Below are 19,662 nucleotides of genomic sequence, written 5' to 3'. Positions count from 1 at the left end.
GTTCCGCCCGGACGTTGCCCCGCCGCCGTCCCTCGGGTTGGGCCGCCCGCCGCCGGCGCCGCCTCCGCACTGTCGGCAGAAGCGCTCGGCGGCGGCCGGGCCGCGTTTTACGGCTCGCTGGAGCGTGGCTCTGCAGGCGGTCGTCGGTCGTGCCGCCCTGTCGTCGGCAGACCGCAGGCCGCGGCCTGCCCCAGCCGCCGGACCGTGCCAACCGCGCTCGGCGCCCTCCGATGCACCGGCGACCGGTGGCCGCTGACGGTGGCCACTGACGGTGGTCGGTGACGGTGGTCGGTGACGGTGGTCGGTGACGGTGGTCGCTGACAGTGGCCCATGACGGTGACCGCTGACGGTGGTCCGTGACGGTGGTCGGTGACGCCGGATCAGTCAGCGTCCGGAATTCGCGGCCTTCGGTTGCAAATGTCGCCCAAACAGGAGTGATTCCCCATTGTCAGCTCCTGAAAGGGAGCGTTCCACATTTGTACGGGGTTCGAACTGAAATAGCCATCTTGAAAACCTTCCGGTGCTGTCCACAAGTGTGCCCTTCATAAGACCCAAGTCTCTATCGTTTCTGAGCTACGCGCCCGCTAAAATGGGAAAGGTATATCGGGGAGAGTACGTCAAAGTCACCTTGGCATTCATGAGCTCATAATAACGTCATTCAAATTCTGCTATTCCATAAACCATGCGGCGATCAAGGCCAAGAAAAATATGAGTATCGAGGCGTTCATATCTGGCGTTCGTGAGCGCGATTTCCAGATATTACGGCCGTCGATTGGCTCTCAGTGTTATGCAAGATACGGTGGCGTAATCAAACCATGACGCATTAAGAAGTATATTTACTCAACAGAGAATTATGCTGCCCGGAACCACATTTTGTACTTCAAAAGTATGTCAATAGTTATAAGTGAGCTTATTTCATCATACATGATGCCTACGTCAGTATCTTCAAATGTGGAACATTCCCGGTAGGCTGTACTGTTGTTTTCTGCTACTGCGTGGTGCCTTATGTCTAATGGCATGCGCCGGATGAGGTTTGCTATTCCTGTGGTCTTCCATGGAACAGGAACTAGGAGGATGGACACAGATTTTGCATACCTACGTTTTTTAGCTTTTACTCCCCCTGCGCCCCAACTTTCAAGTGTCAAAGCATGTTGGACGAGGATAATCCACTGTGACACTCTGACACCGTTTCAATTTGGGTCACTGCGGTCATGTCAAGGCGATGTTGGACACTGTCGATCTCGGTGTCGGGGATGTTTCCTGGCTGTGGGCGGGTGATGTTCCCCAGCTTTGGTGCGGGTGATGGTTCCTGGCTGTGGTGCGGGTGATGGTCCCGGCTGTGGTGTGGGTGATGGTTCCTGGCTGTGGGACGGGTGATGGTCCCCAGCTGTGGTGCGGGTGATGGTTCCTGGCTGTGGGACGGGTGATGGTCCCCAGCTGTGGTGCGGGTGATGGTCCCCGGCTGTGGTGCGGGTGATGGCTCCTGGCTGTGGCGCGGGTGATGGTCCCCAGCTGTGATGCGGGTGATGGTCCCCGGCTGTGGTGCGGGTGATGGTCCCCGGCTGTGGTGCGGGTGATGGTTCCTGGCTGTGGGCGGGTGATGTTCCCCAGCTGTGGTGCGGGTGATGGTTCCTGGCTGTGGTGCGGGTGATGGTCCCGGCTGTGGTGTGGGTGATGGTTCCTGGCTGTGGGACGGGTGATGGTCCCCAGCTGTGGTGCGGGTGATGGTTCCTGGCTGTGGGACGGGTGATGGTCCCCAGCTGTGGTGCGGGTGATGTTCCCCAGCTGTGGTGCGGGTGATGGTTCCTGGCTGTGGTGCGGGTGATGGTCCCGGCTGTGGTGTGGGTGATGGTTCCTGGCTGTGGGACGGGTGATGGTCCCCAGCTGTGGTGCGGGTGATGGTCCCCGGCTGTGGTGCGGGTGATGGTCCCGGCTGTGGTGTGGGTGATGGTTCCTGGCTGTGGGACGGGTGATGGTCCCCAGCTGTGGTGCGGGTGATGGTCCCCGGCTGTGGTGCGGGTGATGGTCCCCGGCTGCGGTGCGGGTGATGGCTCCTGGCTGTGGCGCGGGTGATGGTCCCGGCTGTGGTGCGGGTGATGGTCCCCAGCTGTGATGCGGGTGATGGTCCCCAGCTGTGATGCGGGTGATGGTCCCCGGCCGTGGTGCGGGTGATGGTCTCCAGCTGTGGTGCGGGTGATGGTCCCTGGCTGTGGTGCGGGGCGGGGCTGTACCGGCGCCGGTCGGCTGGACCGAGCGGGGGCCGGCGCCGTCCGTTCGCCCCACGTCGCCAGAGTGAGCCGGCGCAGGCGGCGGCCTGGCGGCCGGACGGCCGGACGCCACTGAGCGATGGTCGGCCCACGCCAGACGCTGGCGATTGCGAACGCTCCCCTGGCCCTGTATGCCAAATGGGCTCGCGATCGCCAATCATTGGGCCGCGACGAAGGTGAAATTGTGCGCGCAGCTGGTCGGGGTCGAGGTCGGGGTTTGTTCGGGGACGACGACTGAACTGGACCACAATAAGCTGAACTAAGATGGAGCCAGGCTGGAATTGTTCCACGAGTCGCGCCTGTGACGGCCTGGGAAGTTGGTGCGACGGCTGCCGCCGGCGGGGCGGTTTTGGATGTCAGCTGGCGGCCGATAGCAAGTTCGCCGCCTGTAGTTGTGAGGTGTGTGGGGATGACGGCCAGGCTGCTGGCTTGGCAGGGCTTGGCTTGGCTTGGCTTGGCGCGCCGGCGTGGGACGAGGGAAGCGTTGTGACAATCTCTCATCTGTTGTGTGGAGACATGAGTACCGGTCAGCACGACATGCATTCATCGTCAGCCTTCAGCCGCGCAGCGGTTGCCGGGGATTCATCGACGTGCCGGAGTCGCCCATCACCTCGAGGCCCACCCCTATGCTCCGCCCCTGACGTGAGGCGTGCTCGCCGTTTCAGAACCCGGACATCGTGCTGGTGCACTACCTGAACGTGCCGTACCCGGACGATAATAAGCTGATCCTGGCGCCCAGCCTGTCGCTCTGGACGGAGCGCAAGGAGTGGACGCGCGACGAGCTGGGCTCGCAGCTGCGGCCAATGTGTGAGTGCCGGCGGCTGCGAACGCGCCTCCCCTCCTGCCCTCTCCGCCGACGGAGCAGCGCCCGTCGTCGCCGTGTGAGGCGTCTGGTTCGCTGCCCCGAGATCCCTCTTTTTGTCTATCTCGTTTCCTCCTTCCTCGCTTCCGTGCCGGTCCGGATGTAGTTATATGGTGGCTGAGTTGTTTTGCCTATTGCCCTGTTTGCTTCTTCTCGCCTGTTTCCTTGTCTTCCCATTCGGTTTACCTCTCACACCCTTCTCTCCGTGTCAAAGCCTCTTCACACTTTCAAAGAGGGGCTTTCCGTCCTCTGCCTCCCCTCCTCTGCAGTTCGTCTCCCTCAGTTTACGTTCGCTCGCAGTCCGCCTGAAGCCTCATAATGTGGAGACGTCACCGCCCCGCTCCGACCCGGCCCAACTCGCGCGCACGAACAGACCCACCGTCCTGCATAATGCATTAACGCGACCTTCAGCGCGTGGTACCGGCCACTCGTGACCGGCAATATTGTCATCTGCTGCTCTGACAGTCGGCCTGGCTTTGACATGTTAATTTCGGCCCGTCTGCGCGTGTCGCTCATGCAGCCTCGCCAACCTCGCGAAAACGCCAACGGCCCGTCCTGTTCGGTGTGACGTCACATTTATCCCTTCATCGCATTCGGGTCAGCGAGTAAGCGGGTGCGGGCCGGGCACACGGCGCCTGGGTCGCGCAGCTCAGCGGGCCCTCGCGATCGCTCGCGGTCGCGGCCGGCGCGCACCTGCTCGGCCGCGCCGGCACCGCTCCGCAGGCGGCAGATCACAGCTGCGCCCTTTTGCTGCCGCTAGCTGCCGGGCGGTGTGAGAGTCGCTGGCCGGGCGGTGACGCGCGATTTGTGGCTGGTGTGGCAACGGGTCGCGAGGCCGAACGTTGCAGTCCGTGAGGGGCCGTGAGGGGTGCGGTCGGGGTGCGGTCAGGGGGCGGTCAGGGGTGCGGTCAGGGACGTATGGCGGCACGTCGCAGTCGGTTCGCGGAGCGTCAAAGCCGCTTCTTCTATTCAGCTCCGCTCAGTGGGCGGTTTAAAAGGCACGGCTGGCCCGAGGACAGGCTGGTGGTCCGCTTTTCTGCGGTCCGCACCGCGGTTCTGCCACTGATGATGCCGCTGTATATGAGGGCTGGCTTCGGAGCGTTCAGCAGCACGTGGTGGGAGGCAGACGGGCCTGGTGTGGTACCCACCCCCCCCCCCCCCTCCCCCTCGCTCTCTCCCCCGCTGTATCGGCTTTTCGGGGCGGGACGGGCGGGGCCTCCTTCCGCACGGCCGATCGGCCGGCTGGCCTTCCCGGCTCCTCCCAGGCTGACGTCCGGGTGAGTGTGCTCCCACCCCCCCGCCCCCCCCCCCCCCCTCCGCCCCGTCCCGCTAGCGACCTGTATCCATCAATCACCGAGACCAGCAGAGGTCGTATCCGCCCCCCCCCTCATCCCCCCTCCCGCCCCATCCCCTTTGTTTCCCCGCTGGTAGCCTTCTGGTGCTGGAGATTTTCTCTCACGCCCTTTCGTCATGCCGGGATGGTCAAACCGGATCTTGACGGTAACGAAATACGACCAGTATTCTAGGGAGATTTGTGAAGAGAAGTGTCTCTAAAGTGATTCTCGATGCCCGCTGCAATCCCGTCGATTTGACTCTAGATCAATATTTCTTGTGGTGCGCTTGGTGGTTCGTAACTGGCGATGCCTGCGAGACGAAATCATGGGCGGATTCATTGGGAATGTGATAACCCTGACCATGCTTCCCCCAAGCGGTCAAAGTCGTGCTGACATCAGTTGATATATCTAGAGCGTAGACATCAAAGAGAGCAGAACAGGTCTTTCCAAGGGGAGTTTGTGTTGTAACACTCGTATGAATGGAAGCGAAATCCGTTGAGTTACGAAAAATCGGGAAGCCATTTGACCTGATCACATGCTGGTGTTGGCCCCCTGCGACGTACGACGGCGTTTGGCATCCACTCTCGGGTGAAATACGCCAGCCCTACACCTACGATAATGTGGTTGCAAATACTGCGTAACCAAGGGATATAGTTTCCTATTCAATTGGAGAAAGCGTTCCAGTCCCTGACTTTGAGAAGAAGAACAGGGTTTGCATGTGATGGCCGTCCCGAGCGCACGTGCCCCTACTTACTAAATTTATGGAACGTGTTAATATGCACGAGACTAAATGTTGACAAATGACAGCTTTAAATTCCAGGGAAACACGTAAGAGCTAACCCTGAACATGTGACTCGCAATCTCTAACATCCATGTCAAACCCATTGGGCTTTGTGCAATCGCATGAACAGTGCAATTCGCTCACTTAGGGCCCTCCATCAGTCGCCATGAGAGCAATTCAACCTCTCCTCCAGCTGGCTGGGCAATGCCATAAACACTGCAATGACAGTGATTTATGCCTATATTGCCTGTAGTCCGTTGCAATCCAGGTGTCGCTGAGAAGGGTGCAGGTACCGAGGACACGAACCACATGTGTGTGAAGGCCATGGTATGATATCTTTAGCAGTTGTCCTGACGGCTAAAACAAGGTTCGTTTGTGTTTTCCGAGATCCGAGACTTATAGTTGGCAAGGATTCACCAGCAATGTTGCTAAAATGCTGTCAATTTTGGGTGCGTGATGCCACTAAATGCGAGAGTATGTGTGCACGAATCGTGCATTACATGTTATCGTTGTTCAATCCCTGAGAAAGCAAAAGTGCCACCCGGGGCTCAGTTTCGTAAATTAAAGCAATGATGCAACGGAGTTTTTTAAACTAAAGCAATGCTAGAGACGGCCCAATGTGTGGTCCAGAAGGACCCCAAAGACCGGCCGGATGCCTTGGGGGGGGGGGGGGGGGCACGGCTCGTAGGGCCGCGCACTCGAATGTCAGCCAGAGGGCCCTGTGCGCTGATCAGGCGCCCGCTGAGTAGATAACGGCCTACATGTCGGTGTAGTACCACCAGTAACGCACAGCCGGCTCCGTGTCGGCATGGGCCTGAGCGTCTATTCCAGTAGGTCCAAGCAGGTACAAGGCAGGAGCTAGCGAGTTACATTAGTCGGGGCCCCAGTGTTTGTCAGGGACCCACGGCGCCCAAAAAGGGGGCCCTGTATTGGCAATGGGCCCCGAGTCGGTCAGAGGCAGGGGACAAACGGGACCGACGATCAAGGGCCCGAGTGGAGGGCTTAAAGGTACCCGGCCGGCGGAGATGGGCCCTCAAATGAATCAGAGCGCTTTTTGCGCCGATCGGGGACCACTTGAGTCGATATAAGCCTGTACTTCGGTCGGGCACCACCAGTACCGCACAGTCGGCTCCGTATCGGCATGGGCCTGAGGGCCCACTTCCCAATCAGCTACAAAGCCAGGACCGACGATTTACATTGGTCGGGTTCCCATATCTGTTAGGGGTCCACAGTGCCTAACAGAGGGCCCTGTGTTCGCAAGGGGCCCCGAGCTACCAAGGGCAGTGTTTCATGAGGCTGGAAGAGGGGTCCGGGCGGCCTACCGGAACAGATGATTGGGGGCTCGGTGGGAGGGCATAAGGGCCCATAAGACTGGCTGTAGATTACATAAATAATTGCAGCACGTAGGGTCGTGGCCTGAAATATCATCCAGGGTTCCATTGTGCCGTTTGAGGACCCCCTGAAGCAATGCGGGTGTCTCAGTCGGCAGACGACCACGAACACCGAACATCTAGCTCCCTGTCGGTCTGAATCCGAGGGGGCCATTGCCAAAGCAGAACCAAGGCACCGGGGCCACGACATGAAAGAATGGCTGGGGCCCCTGCGAATGTCAGGGGTGCACGGGGCCTAGCAGGGGGTCATGTGTCGGCCAGTGGCCCCGAGTCTGTCACGGGCCTTGTTTTAGGACGTCCAGAGAGGAGCCTAAGGGCCCTTCGGGACCAAAGATCAGGAGCTCGACTGAAAGGCCCATTGTCATCTTGATTGGAGGTCATGTATCCGAAGGTCCATCGAGGATGCGCTTCCACCCGTGAGGCCGTGACCTCAAATGGCGGCTTCCTGAGAGCTTCTTGAGCTTAAGAGCTTCTTGCATCGATTGGAAACCCCTGAGACAGTGCGGGCCTCTATTTCGGTCGGAGACCACCAACACCGTACACGTGTTGGTGGCCCATTTCCATCTTGGGGCCCATTTCCCAAGCACGAGCAAAATCGAGCCCGCGGCTGGTATTACTCGGGGCCACTGAAACCATGAGGGTGTCGGTCAGGGGCCTACAGTACCTAACAGGGGGTCCTGTGTCGGTGAGTGACCCGAGTCACCGCGAGCCGTGTCTGCGGGGTTCGAAGAGGGGCCCTAAGGTTCTCTCGGGACCCAAGATCAAGGCCCGATTGGAATTGGACCACCCCCCCACCCCCCCACCCACCCAACCCGTAGTGTTGTGACCCGAAATATCAGTCCGAGGGTTCTACTAGGGCCCTCTTATTATGGCTCTCTTTCCTTATTGCGTGAGGTCCCAAAACGGAGCCAAACAGCCTGCTCCATGTCAGTCTGGGCCCTTGTGGCCCAATGCCTAAGTGGGAACGAGGCCGGGGCCGGTGATTCGCAATTTTCGGGGTCCCCGACACAATAAGGGACTCCTGTGTCAGTCAGGGGCCACAGTGCCTAACAGAGGTTCCGTGGCGGCAAACGATCCTGAGTCGGCCAGGAACGGTGCTTAAGAGGGCCTGAAGAGGGCCCAAAGGGTCTTTCGAGACCAGACATTAACGACCTGATTGTAAGGACGAATAACCGGAAGGACAGGCTGTAGGTCACATTAAGGACATTCGCCCATAGGGCTGTGATCTCAAATGTCAGTCATAAGGTCTCTTGTACTCACTGGGGGGCCCTGAGACGGAGTGTTCCTCTATCTCGGCCAGAGGGCACCAACACCGAATGGTCGTTTCCGTGTCGGTCTGAACTCTTGGGTCATATTTCCCAATCAGGGATAAGGCCGGGCTCGTGATTTGCGTTGTACCGGGCCCCTGCAACAGTGCGGGGCTCATGTACCGGTCAGGGGGCCCAGTGCCTAACAGGGTACAGGTACCAAGGCCCCTGTGCTGGCAAGGAACCTGGAGTCGGTCAGGGAAACATTTGCTCAACAGGGACGGGGACGGAATCCCAAATGAGAGACGACCTCTTGCGTTGGTCGGGGCCCTCTGACAATGAAAGAAAACATGCCAACTGATGACGAGTGTTCGCATGGAGACAGTGGAAGGGTCCTGTGTCAGTCGGGACCCCCAGTACCGGACGGTGGGCCCCCCAACACAATTTCAGTATTGGCCCGATAAGCTCAGTTGAAGTCTGGTCCGCTTATTGGACCACCGGCGGCGATCAGGAATGTTATTGCGTCAATGAGGGCCTTTGCGTCGATCCGGGTCCAACTGCGCGCGTCAGAAGGCCTCCTGCGTCAGGGCGGAGGCCAATGTGATGCGATGTATCCCTCTGAGGTTCTCTGAATCGACCAGGTGTCGCCAGAATGGGATTCGGAAGGCACTCCGCCGCGGTGGAGCGGAACGGCCCTTTAACTCCAGACCGGAGACAGAAGTGTGCCATCTAGTGTTCTACTTAAAGGAATCCTTGCCCGGAGAGAAAAGGGGACTCATAAGCGTTGAATGGAGTGGATCGAAATGAGTTCGAAAACGTATGAGGCCATCCCATGTTTGCCTGAAAACGTTCATTCTTTGACGGAATCGATGAGTGAAACAAATTACATTAAAATGTTTGAGCCTGCACGCCCCAGATGATGTCTGAAATCTTCCAACTTAATTCGCACCGTTCAAAGATCAGACTGGGCGTATTTTTTCAACTTTGTGGTTGACCTGTGGGCAAATTAAAAGTTACCACATCATGAAAAATAGAGATTCTAAGTTTACTTCTCCAGTTCCGCCACCAGATTTCAGCACCGCTTCACGGTGCTGTAAAGACCAATCGGTTCTTATCATCAATCTAAAAATCGTGCCAGCGAAATTTGCACCCGAAGTACGTGTTAAGAGTACGATTTGATGTCCCAAAGTGTTCAGTGGTACTCTTTTCAGATCCGTCATCAGTTTTGTCCGCCCGTTGGCCACGGCTTAGTGTTAGAGCCCCTGGTCCGACGCTGCGCGGCTTACGGAAACTGCAATACCCGGCTTCGATCTTTTTGTTTCTGAAAATTTGAGAGCGCGCGTGTGCAAAGCTTCGTTGCATAATTTGTATCACTACTCGATTCTGACTGAATGTTGAACATTTGCAGACAAACATGGCCTGGCCAGGTTAACACAAGTTGTTGACCCATTTCGATCTAGAATGTGCATCCGAGGGTCCGTAATATCTCTGTAGAGCCCAAGTAACAATTCTGACTAAGGTTCTTAGCTCTATCGGCTTAGAAAGAGTCCGCTGAGCCATTGTAAAATGGAAAGCGCCGGCGATTTATTTCATGGAATGGCTTGACGCATTATTTCTTCACTTTATTGATAATAAGATTTAGGCGGAATTTGTCTGGCAGCAGCTTCTATTCCAGTTATGGAAGAAAAGGAGAAGAAAAAAAAACTTCGAGGAAAAACATGCCGTCATCGACAAATGGGACATATCCGGCGATGTCGTTTTGGAGGGTAGACTTTTCTCTGTCAGGGGAGCCTTTCTCAACTCTGTGCCCGCCCCCTCTGGCTGAGACCCTGACTGACTGCTCGCTAGGCAGGCACCTTACCACCTGTTCAGGGGCTCCGCAATCCGCAGCCACTTCTCCATTGGCTGCAAGGCGGCACAGGGTAGTCGCCTAGTTCGTGGCACATTAATGTGGTATTCCACGTGGTGGATAGGTATCGGCATCTGGTGCTGGGACAAGGTGGAATAAGCGGAATGCGTGGACAACCGACAACCGTTACACCCGACACCACATCGAATTTGCCACCAAAACCGAGCTCCCAGCGCCACAGCTCGTCCTGTTCGCCGGGGCCTCAGCAAATTAGAGAAATTTTTGGGACCGCAAGATGCCACCAAATACCCGTAGAATTCTCGGGATAAAAAGTCTCCAGCGACTTGGAAACAAACACGCGCCGGCCGGCGCGCCGTGTTTGTGCGCCGGGCGTGGCTGTTTGCCCTGCTGATGCCCGCCCCGCCCGGCTGCCCCCTCTCGCGGGAGCCGGCGAGGTGCGGTGCGTGACGTCACAGGCGTGCACGGCCGCCTGTTATTGGCGCGCCCGCCGGTCCGGTCGATGGATGGAGGTGGCGAGGTGTGGACCGCCGCGGAGACGCCGCAGCCGCCGCGCGCCCGGCCGGCCGAGCGGGCCCGTTATGGGCCGCGGCGGCCGCCTCGCGAGGCGGGGTCGGGCGGTGTTGGCGCTGACGCTGACCGGTGCGGCTTACGAGGCTGAAGCCACGTCCGGAAAGGTGTTTTGGCGCGCTAGAATAAGCGCGACTAAGGCCCTGCTGTCGCTTTATGCGCTATAATTGTCTGATGTAAAAGCGAGCATGCCTAAGGCTCTGCTTTCGTTTCACGCGTTAGAAATGTTCAGGGAAAAAGCGTATGCATACAGGTCTATTTCCGGTGTAATGGAAAGTCTGCTGTGTTCAGCAGTCTAATGAGCGGCATAGTTTACCAAAGGCATTATTACCTTAATTTGTCACGTCATTAGTCGTTAGCTTAGGATATTATATAGACTACAGCTCGGCCGCGCCTGCGCGGCTTCTGTCTACTGTCTACTGTCTGATGTATGTGAGATGTTAGATTAATAAGCTAGCAGCATTTTTTGGATGTGACGATAGAAACGCTATCAGAGAGACCAAACATTTCGTCTTTGTTCCGCAGTGTGAACAGGCGCGAACATCGGAGATACTGAAAAAGCATCGTCAAATGTGTGTTTTTACCGCGTGATATTCAGATAAGACAGTAGTATAAGCCTTATTCTTCGAAAACAAAAACAAAAATGGGGATAGAGTTAGGTTATTATTTCGGCAACACGTCTTTCTCGAAGCAAGAGCAGAATTCCGTTGTTTATACTTCTGTACACTTCCGCTATTGTGTTGAGGAACACATGTTGCCGAAATATCAACCTAACTATGTCTTTATTCTCCTGGTTTTATCCGAGGAATAAGGCCAATACTACTGTCTTATCCGTGTGACCAATGTTCCTCGCTAGCGCACCGAACAACTTCCGCCTGATATTCCACTGAAGTCCTTTTCAATGAATGAGTATTGGGCCTTTTGATGTTTTCCAACACTCATCCGAAGAACGCTGCTAACCAGGCGTCCAGATTGACCAGGATGGGCCATTCAAATATCCCACTTTGCTCAGACACGGGCGGCGAAGGTACAGGTACCACTTAAGACTTCTTATGTTCGGGTTTTTGCTTGGCGTTGCCAGCATGGTCGCGTGCCATCTATTGTGTAGATTTCGTCGCAACGTTGAGCCGTTATTTCTTGCACGCTTTTTGGAGCGTGTTGTTGACAACGTCGTTTCTGTTGACAGTCTCGAGTCTGCAGGATGAAAACTTGAAGAGCGACTTGAACAGCTCGGTGAGTGTTGATTTGTGCTTTAGGAGAAGAATCCCGCCGCAGATGCATGTTGTTCTGCGTATATGTGATTTCGGACCAACTTTTTCTAAGTTCTGTTCTGCATATCGATTTTTTCAACTGTCTAGGTGCATTGGTAACTACGTAAGTAGACCTCACCGGTGTTGACCATTAATAACAAACGCGCCCTTTTCACCCCTGTCTTGGTTCGAGGGGGAGTGAGTGCGCTCTATTGTGGAGTGAGTGCACCCTATTGTGGAATGAGTGTGCCCTATTGTGGAGTGAGTGCGCCCTACTGTGGAGTGAGCGCGCCCTATTTGGATTGAGTGCGCCCGATGTTGGAGTGAGCACGCCCTATTGTGGAGTGACTGCGCCCTATTTTGTCCCTGTCTGCCCATCCACACCCTGTGTATGCGTCTCTACACCCTCTCTGTGCCTCCACAACCTGTGTGTGTCTCCTCGCCCCGTCTCTGCGTCTCCACACCCTGTTTCTGCGTCTCTACATCCGTCTCTGAGTTTCCGCACCCTGTCTCTATGTCTCCACACCCTGTTTCTGCGTCTCCTCACCCCGTCTCTGCGTCTCCACATCCTGTTTCTGCGTCTCTACACCCGTCTCTGCGTTTCCGCACCCCGTCTTTGCGTCTCCGCGTTTCCGCACCCTGTCTCTACGTCTCCACACCCTGTATCAGCGTCTCCACACCCTGTTTCTGCGTTTCTACATCTGCACACCTTCCACATATATGCGCTACCGTGAGCCCACGGCGTGCCGTGGCCGTCGTCGGTGCTGTGCGGCTGCCTCTCCGGAGTGTAGCACGGCCGCAGCGGACTCCCCGTGGGCTCGCTGTCGCCTCGCGGGCGCGGTCGGCCCTCGCTGCTGTGTCCGTCGCCCGCCGCTGCCGCCGGGCCGTCTCGGCCAGGAGCGGACACTGCTGCGGCCGGCCGCAGCCGCCGTCCGGCGCGGTCGGCCCTCTGTCCTCGCTCAAACCGACAGCTGGAGGCGGGTTATGGTAGTGCTGGTCTCGGTGTATGCGCTGTGCTGCGCTAGGCTGTGACTGTGACGTGTTTTCCATCTACCGGATGTGCGCACGAAATGCGGGCTGATGTCTTTTGAGAGGCGACCGAATCCGTACGACCGTGAGAAAGTACTGCGAACGGAATTCCGTCGCACGTGGCTCGGTGGTTATGGTATTTTCTCCTCGTGTGTGCGATCAATCATTCGTTGCAATTTGCGCCTGCACCGTGCCGACAGCCCGATAAATCCACCGTTGCAATTCCGTACGCGCCATCCGGGCGATGCGACGTCTTGTGGGGTCGACGCGTGCGAGTCAGAGGGTCGGACGCATCGCGTGGAGAGGAGGGCAGGGGGTCGTAAGCGCGGAGCCGTCAGCAGCCAATGCGTAGCGGACGAAGCGGTCTGTACTGTCCTGACGCCGGCCGCTGGCGCCGCACACACCGGCCGCGGCGGCAGCGGTGGCCCGCGTCGCTGGACCAAGAAACTGAACAGTCTCGGCGCCCTGGAGCGCAGCGGAGGGTCGCGGCGGGCTGACCCGGCCCGGCGCGTGGTGACGGCGCGGGGCGCTACAGGCGGCGGTGGCCCGTGGTGGGACACCGGACAGCGGCAGTGGGTCTGATCCGGCCCGGGCGGGACGCGGCGGGCGGTGGTGGCAGGTGGTGGGACGCGGGACGGTGGTCCGGGCGCTGACCCGGCCTGGCGCGGGACGCGACAGGCGGCGGTGGCCCGTGGTGGGACACCGGACGGTAGCAGGGGTCTGATCCGGCCCGGGCGGGACGCGACAGGCGGCGGCGGCCCGCGGTGGGACACCAGACGGTGGCAGTGGGTCTGACCCGGCCCGGGCGGGACGCGACAGGCGGCGGCGGCCCGTGGTGGGACGCCGGACGGTGGCAGGGGGTCTGACCCGGCCCGGGCGGGACGCGACACTGGGACGGCATGTGGGGGTACGCGGGACGACCATCATCGTTCGGTGTCGCCGTCGGTGGCGGGAGTGGCTGAGAGACGCGCTGCGTCCTGCGGTGGCCGCCGGCCCGACGGGACAGGCGTGCAGGGGGGTGACCGCCGGCGGCGGGGGGATGACCGCATCTGACCGACGTAGGCTGGGTCGCCGAGTCCCATCTTCCGTCAGCTCACGGCAGGCTGGCCGGCCGCTCTGACGACCGGGACGGGCCCAACGCTCCAGAGAAGTTAGGCCAACATTTCTAGCCAGACGTTTATAGATTGATGAAAAGCAACACGTACATAGCGATTTTTTGGGAACTGATAAAACCTACTTAAATAATACAATATGTGTTCGTAGTAAAGCGTGTATAAACAATAAAATGTGTATGTGTGATAAAGCGTAAATAAACAAGCAAGGACATCAAAGAAAGCCATGTGATGAAGCGTTCGCTGGCAGGTTCAAGATAATGCTTTGTCGTTTTGTCCGCCGCGTGTGTGGCAGGAAATGGCATCGTTTGCAGATATCTTCACCTCACTATATTTCCTCACATTGTCAGCCGACGAGAGCCGGCCCCAGTGAGCTGGCGCTAGCTGGAAAAATTTTGTTGAAATAGCTTGTGACGCTGATGCAAGATAGGCTTTTCACGCTCACTTTGAAATTCTGGAGGCGTTTCAGCTCGCTCTTGTGACGCCTGTTGTATCTTATATTATTCTGTTGAAGTTCCTGCGTAGCCAAACAGGCTCTGTTTAAGCCGCAGCAAGCAAAACCCTGGAGGTGGAACTCCTGTCTACTGTACGAAGTCTGCCTAATCGATTCCTGTTCGCTTTGCATGCGGCACTCGTGCGCGGCTTCGCCGTGTCATATTGCGAATTCGTAACTTTGCCGGCATGTGGCCAGAAATGACGCCCATATGCCGTATTTAATAACAAACTTGAAGTGATTAGGCCCCGAGGGACTCACTAACGCGCCGCGGAAGGCACGCTCGAGCCGTAGAGTGAAAGCAGAACGGCGTGCTGTGGTTGAAACGCCAGCTGAGGAAAGGCTGGCTTTGGCCCGAGGTCGTTGTACCCGCTTGCGCCCATGAGCCGCGTTTTGAGGAAGCCGTTAAGGACGCCGGCTGTCTTAGAGAATGTCTGGAAGACGACGAGGAAAGAGGAATATGTCTGCCCCTGACGAGGTGTTCCGCGTTGTCATCCTGCAGCGCACGGACTGTGTTTAGGAGTGCCCGTAGAACTATGCCGCAAGCTTGGATGGCTCTGGAAGAGGCCGATCTTATATCAAATCATATACGATCTTGGCGAACTACCTTATCCTGCCCGGGTCACATACACTACTTCGGGGCTCTGAGGCGTTGAACGCGCTGTCAGGGCCTGGACTCGAGTGCGTTATGGAACACGTCCATAAATATGTTAGTTCTGCATCTCTCTGGTCATGCATGTCCAGTCGCGTGATTGCGCCCATTTATGATAGCTAAATGTTCAATTCATAATTTATTTGTTGGGTTTGCAGTTGGTGGCATGCTAACGGACAATTTCGGAATTGGCGTGCTCAATTTAAAAATGCCGCCATTCGTCTGTGAGGGTGAATGCATCTCAGTTAGCTTGAATGCACTACGGTCGAATTGAAACCTGTTCATGTGGGGTTGCATGCGCCACGGTACCGGCGTCCCGCGCCACGCGCGTAGCGTTGCACCGGCTACCGAGTCCAGATGGGACTCGTTCGATTGACGAACACATCCTACCCTCCGATCTGAGATGACGCAGCTCCGAGGAAAGCCGGTCGGATGATGTGAGATGCTGCTCCGTTCCCGGGCAGCGAAAACTTTGTGCTGCGTTTGCATAAAGCGCCAACTGCGTTTGCCGACGGTGTCGTGATGCGCGCTCCTTGCTGCGTCAATGGGGGCAGCACTGGCAAGACTGGCCACCGTTTCAGAAATGCAGTTCACTGTCGTGATTGCAGCTCATTGCCAGGACACGGGTGCGGTGACACCGCGCGCGGGAGAGACCGTGGCGCGGCGGGAGGCCTGACGGGCGCTTGTGGCCCGTCAGCCGCAACTCCGCACGATAGGCCCGTGTTGATGGTCCGTTAACGATTCGCCGTGCGCTCCGCCGCAAACAGCTCCTTTGAATCGATCGGCCTGGACGGAAAGGCCGGTCCGCCGGCGCCGAGCGTGGCGTGCCGGTCGCGGCGGAGGCGGCGCGGCTCGTCGCCGACAGGCCACTCCGCGCCGCCACCACTCCGCGCCGCCACCACTCCGCGCCGCCAGGCCACTCCGCGCCGCACGGCCGCGGCGACGGCCCGCCGCCACCGTCTCGCCGCCACCGGCGACGACGGGGCGTGTTCCGTGGTCAGTGGGAGGCGGTCGCTCTGTGGTAGGAGCGAAGGCCAGGCCTTTGCCGTCTGCTGACGGTGTCAGATTATGCCTCTCAATTTCGGCGTCGGAGGCCGTTTTACCATCGCACGACGTGGCCACAGTTATCAGCGGTCAGCAGATTGGTAGATTCAGCTAAATTCAACAAAATGCTGGGCGTCCACGTGAACATTTCGCGCAAGGTCGTTCCTGAGGTGTGCAGAACTAAAAGCGGGACATTAGAGCGAAACTTTGTTGGAGGCCGTGGAGTTTGGTTGGATAGCAGACCGTGTTGCGAGTGAACGTGCCTTGCGAGTCAACAACAGTTGCGGGTCACCACGTAGCCGGAAGGCGTCGGGGGCGATGGGCGTAATGGTTAGGTCTATTCAGGTCGGCGTTGTCACGGGCTCTGTGGAACCGATCCTGACAGCAAGAGCACCGCGTGTCCTGTCAAGAGCACTGCACGGTCCAAAATATCGAACACTGTCTGGGGAAAAGCACGTTCGCTCCTCCAAAGACCTCCCCCTGTGAAGACCCACCATCTGACTGAGTGCTGTCATCGCCGCTGCCCCACCCACCCCGCCACTCGGCTCGGCGCGCGCCACGCCCGACGCCGGACGCAAATGTCGCGACGGACGCGAGCGGCAGCAGCCGCCGGAAGCCCAGCGCCGGGCCCAACGAGCCGTGTGCCGTAACGGGCGCCAATTTCATCTGGCCATGGCGGCCGTCAGCCGTCGGGCCGACGTCGGACATCCCGGGCGGCGTTACGAGAGGTGCTTGGGCCGCTCGAGCTGAGTAGCACCCCCCGCTCCTCGGCGGTCGAAGCTCGCTGCGACGCGGCCATTGGACCGGCCGACTCATGCGGACTCCGTGAGCACTTCGGCGTCGGCACTTCGTCGCGTAATTATCCACTTATTTTTCGTCGCGCTCGCCGTCACCCCCACTGGTTCACTGCTGGCGTCGTCGGCGAGCTGCGCATAAATGGGTCGGCTTTGTCTCATTCGTATTATTTTTGTGCCTGAAAGGACGCGTAGCTCCGTGCGATGATACTGGATTCGTAGCGGGTTGGCAATGGGTTCGATTCTCGGGGCAGTGATCTATTTTCGTGACTGCCCCATCAGGTACTAATTAGTCTGACTGATCTGCGACGTTCATAGAAGCTCATGGACATTGATGTATTGTCACTGGACTGGGTATCATTAAGCCTCATAACCTCGACGCACAAGCTGGCTAGGCATTTGCCGCCGTTCAGAAACGCGTAAACGATGGCCAAGGCTTTTGATGACTGGTGTTGAAATAAGCGTTCTATGGCCATGCCATAAGTGATGCGTTCTGTAAACGTTCTTTGTACCTAATGGACTCGTGGCCTATAGCCAATTGCCATGAAATGGCGATTCCATCGCGCCTGAACTGCCCAGCTCCGTATCCACAAACAGGTGAACACACACGAAACGAGCCGTGTCTGATCAGTCATCTTTTCATCTGGTTCGGGGACTGCTATTTGTGGTGTTTATCCCCAGGCATTGCCGTTCCTTTATTCATCTTTCAAGTTGTTGAGCATGATGCATAGTGGCTGACGTAATTTGAAATGCACTTCCTTATGCCCCGCTCCCGAGTCGATGGGAATATATACCAGCAATATTCAGTGCGTAAACAACAGCACAGGTCAATGTCTGGTTAAGCAAATAGACTACTGGACGATTCAGTAAAGGGTACCTACAAATATGCCATATCTGGATAGGCGAAGCCGAAGGCCGTTGATTTTGGGCCGAAATATGTTTATAATATTTCAGGGGTCACTCGAATTCGATTCCCGGCCTGAGCTGGTGTGCTCCGGTATAGAAACTGAAATAAAGGTCCTTGATTCTGCCGACGTTCTGATGATGTCTCGTGGTGATTCTACCGACGTACGGATGACGTCCCGCCGTGATTCTGCCGACGTTTTGATGACGTCCCGCCGTCAGGTCGTGATTCCGCCGCCGTTCTGATGACGTCCCGCCATGATTCGGCCGACGTTCTGATGACGTCCCGCCGTGATTCCGCCGCCGTTGTGATGACGTTCCGCCGTGATTCCATTGCTCTTCTGACGATGTCCCATCGTGTTTCCACCGCTGTTCTGATGACGTTTCGTCGTGATTCCACCGCCGTTCTGATGACGTCCCGTCGTGATTCCGTCCACGTTCTGATGACATCCCGTCATGATTCCACCGCCGTTCTGATGACGTCCCATCGTGATTCCACCGCTGTTCTGATGACGTTTCGTCGTGATTCCACCGCCGTTCTGATGACGTCCCATCGTGATTCCACCGCCGTTCTGATGACGTCCCATCGTGATTCCACCGCTGTTCGGATGACGTTTCGTCGTGATTCCACCGCCGCTCTGATGACGTCCCATCGTGATTCCACCGCTGTTCTGATGACGTTCCGTCGTGATTCCACCGCCGTTCTGATGACGTCCCGTCGTGATTCCGTCGACGTTCTGATGACGTCCCGTCGTGACGGCTGATTTTCAGCGCTTCGCAGCTCAGCATTCTTGTTGAGAGGACCAGGGTCTGCGAAACACAGGACCACACCTACATATTTCCCACGTGCACTACGCGCCCCTGTGACATTGATCGGAGCAGCGGCCAGGAAGCGGCGACGCAAGAGCAGATCAGTGTGGGCAACTCAGCGTGGTTGAGAGACCCCACGCCCACCGCTACCTAACTTCTGCACAGCTGTTGCCGAGGTCTGGCTGCTGCGTGTGGTCGGTGTTCCGCTGAGGCCGCGCCGCCCCACCTGGAGCCTGGCAGGCCGCGCGGCTCGTGGCGAGGTTACCCGCCTCCCAGCTCGGCCTCCGCTCCCCGTCGCGTGCCGGCCGTGGTGAATCGATGTCTCGTGCGACCCGCGTGCCCGGTAAGCCGGTCGGCTCCGCACCTCAGTCCGCCGACACAAATGAACCGTCGCGGGAATTCGGCCCGGCGGCGGCGCTCGCCTCCTCCCGTCGCCGCCGCCGCCGCCGCCGCCGCCGGCACCGCTGCCACCCCAAAATCAGTAGCCAGTTCCGCAATGGAAATTGAAGCCGTAAAATGTATCGTTTGAGAAAATGGGCCGGAAAGAGTTCAAGGTCGATGAGGGTTTGATTTTAAAGCCGTCGAATAGGGTGATTCGATGAAACTAAGGAGCATGCCGCCCATTTGTCCACACGATGCAATTTACAGGGGGTGTAAATTTTAGCTCTCGTTATGAGACGGGCCGCAGCTGTGCTGGCGGCCACACGTGCTCCGCCGCTTCAAACGGTCCAGGCCTCGGCGTCCACCGTTTCGTGCGGCTGCTGGCGCGCCCGCTCTGGCCTGCACCAATCGCGTCGCGGCTTCCTGGCGCTCTGATGGACGCCAGTTACGCGCTCAGAGCATGTGCGAAAGGTGCTCTTCTGGTCACGTTTATGGCAGGTGCCGCGTTGTACTTTTTACCTCATCCACGAACACTTGGTCATTCGTGCACTTATCGCGGTGAAACCGTGAGCGTAGCTTCTTGGAACAGAGATGGGACAATGATGTGGGGAGGATGTGAGGTACAAGGTAAGGAAGAGGGCTAAAAAGAGTTTAGCGAGCAGCGATTTGAAGCGCGCTGGTCATTGGGCACCTCGCTCGAGAAATTGCGCGGAGGATGACGAAAAGGGCGAGGTGCGGAGAAACCAACAAAATGCCATCTTTGAAGGACAGCGCATGGCGAGAAGCGGCCCGTTGCGCACGATTCCCTTTGGCCAGACTCGTGCTCCTGTGCTTCCGCCAAGGATGTTGGGTGCAGCCTTTCTCAACTTGAGTGG

The 19,662-nt window shown here is 57.7% G+C and overlaps 1 protein-coding gene across 1 annotated transcript in view; it reads left to right on the top strand.

Annotated features, from left to right (window-relative positions):
- LOC119110001 (calmodulin-binding transcription activator 2) overlaps nt 1-19,662 on the top strand; it is a 118,711-nt gene that overhangs the window by 75,677 nt on the left and 23,372 nt on the right. Inside the window, exons 7-8 of the mRNA XM_037233748.1 lie at nt 2,933-3,074; nt 11,506-11,552. Coding sequence (XP_037089643.1) covers nt 2,933-3,074; nt 11,506-11,552 — 189 coding nt within the window. The remainder of the gene's footprint in view (nt 1-2,932; nt 3,075-11,505; nt 11,553-19,662) is intronic.

Source organism: Pollicipes pollicipes, unplaced genomic scaffold (assembly GCF_011947565.3).
Source record: "Pollicipes pollicipes isolate AB1234 unplaced genomic scaffold, Ppol_2.1 Scaffold_7231;HRSCAF=8579_pilon_pilon_pilon, whole genome shotgun sequence".
Lineage (NCBI taxonomy): Eukaryota > Metazoa > Arthropoda > Thecostraca > Pollicipedomorpha > Pollicipedidae > Pollicipes > Pollicipes pollicipes.
Note: the sequence above shows the minus strand (reverse complement) of the source record. Positions and strands in the feature narration are given on the sequence as shown.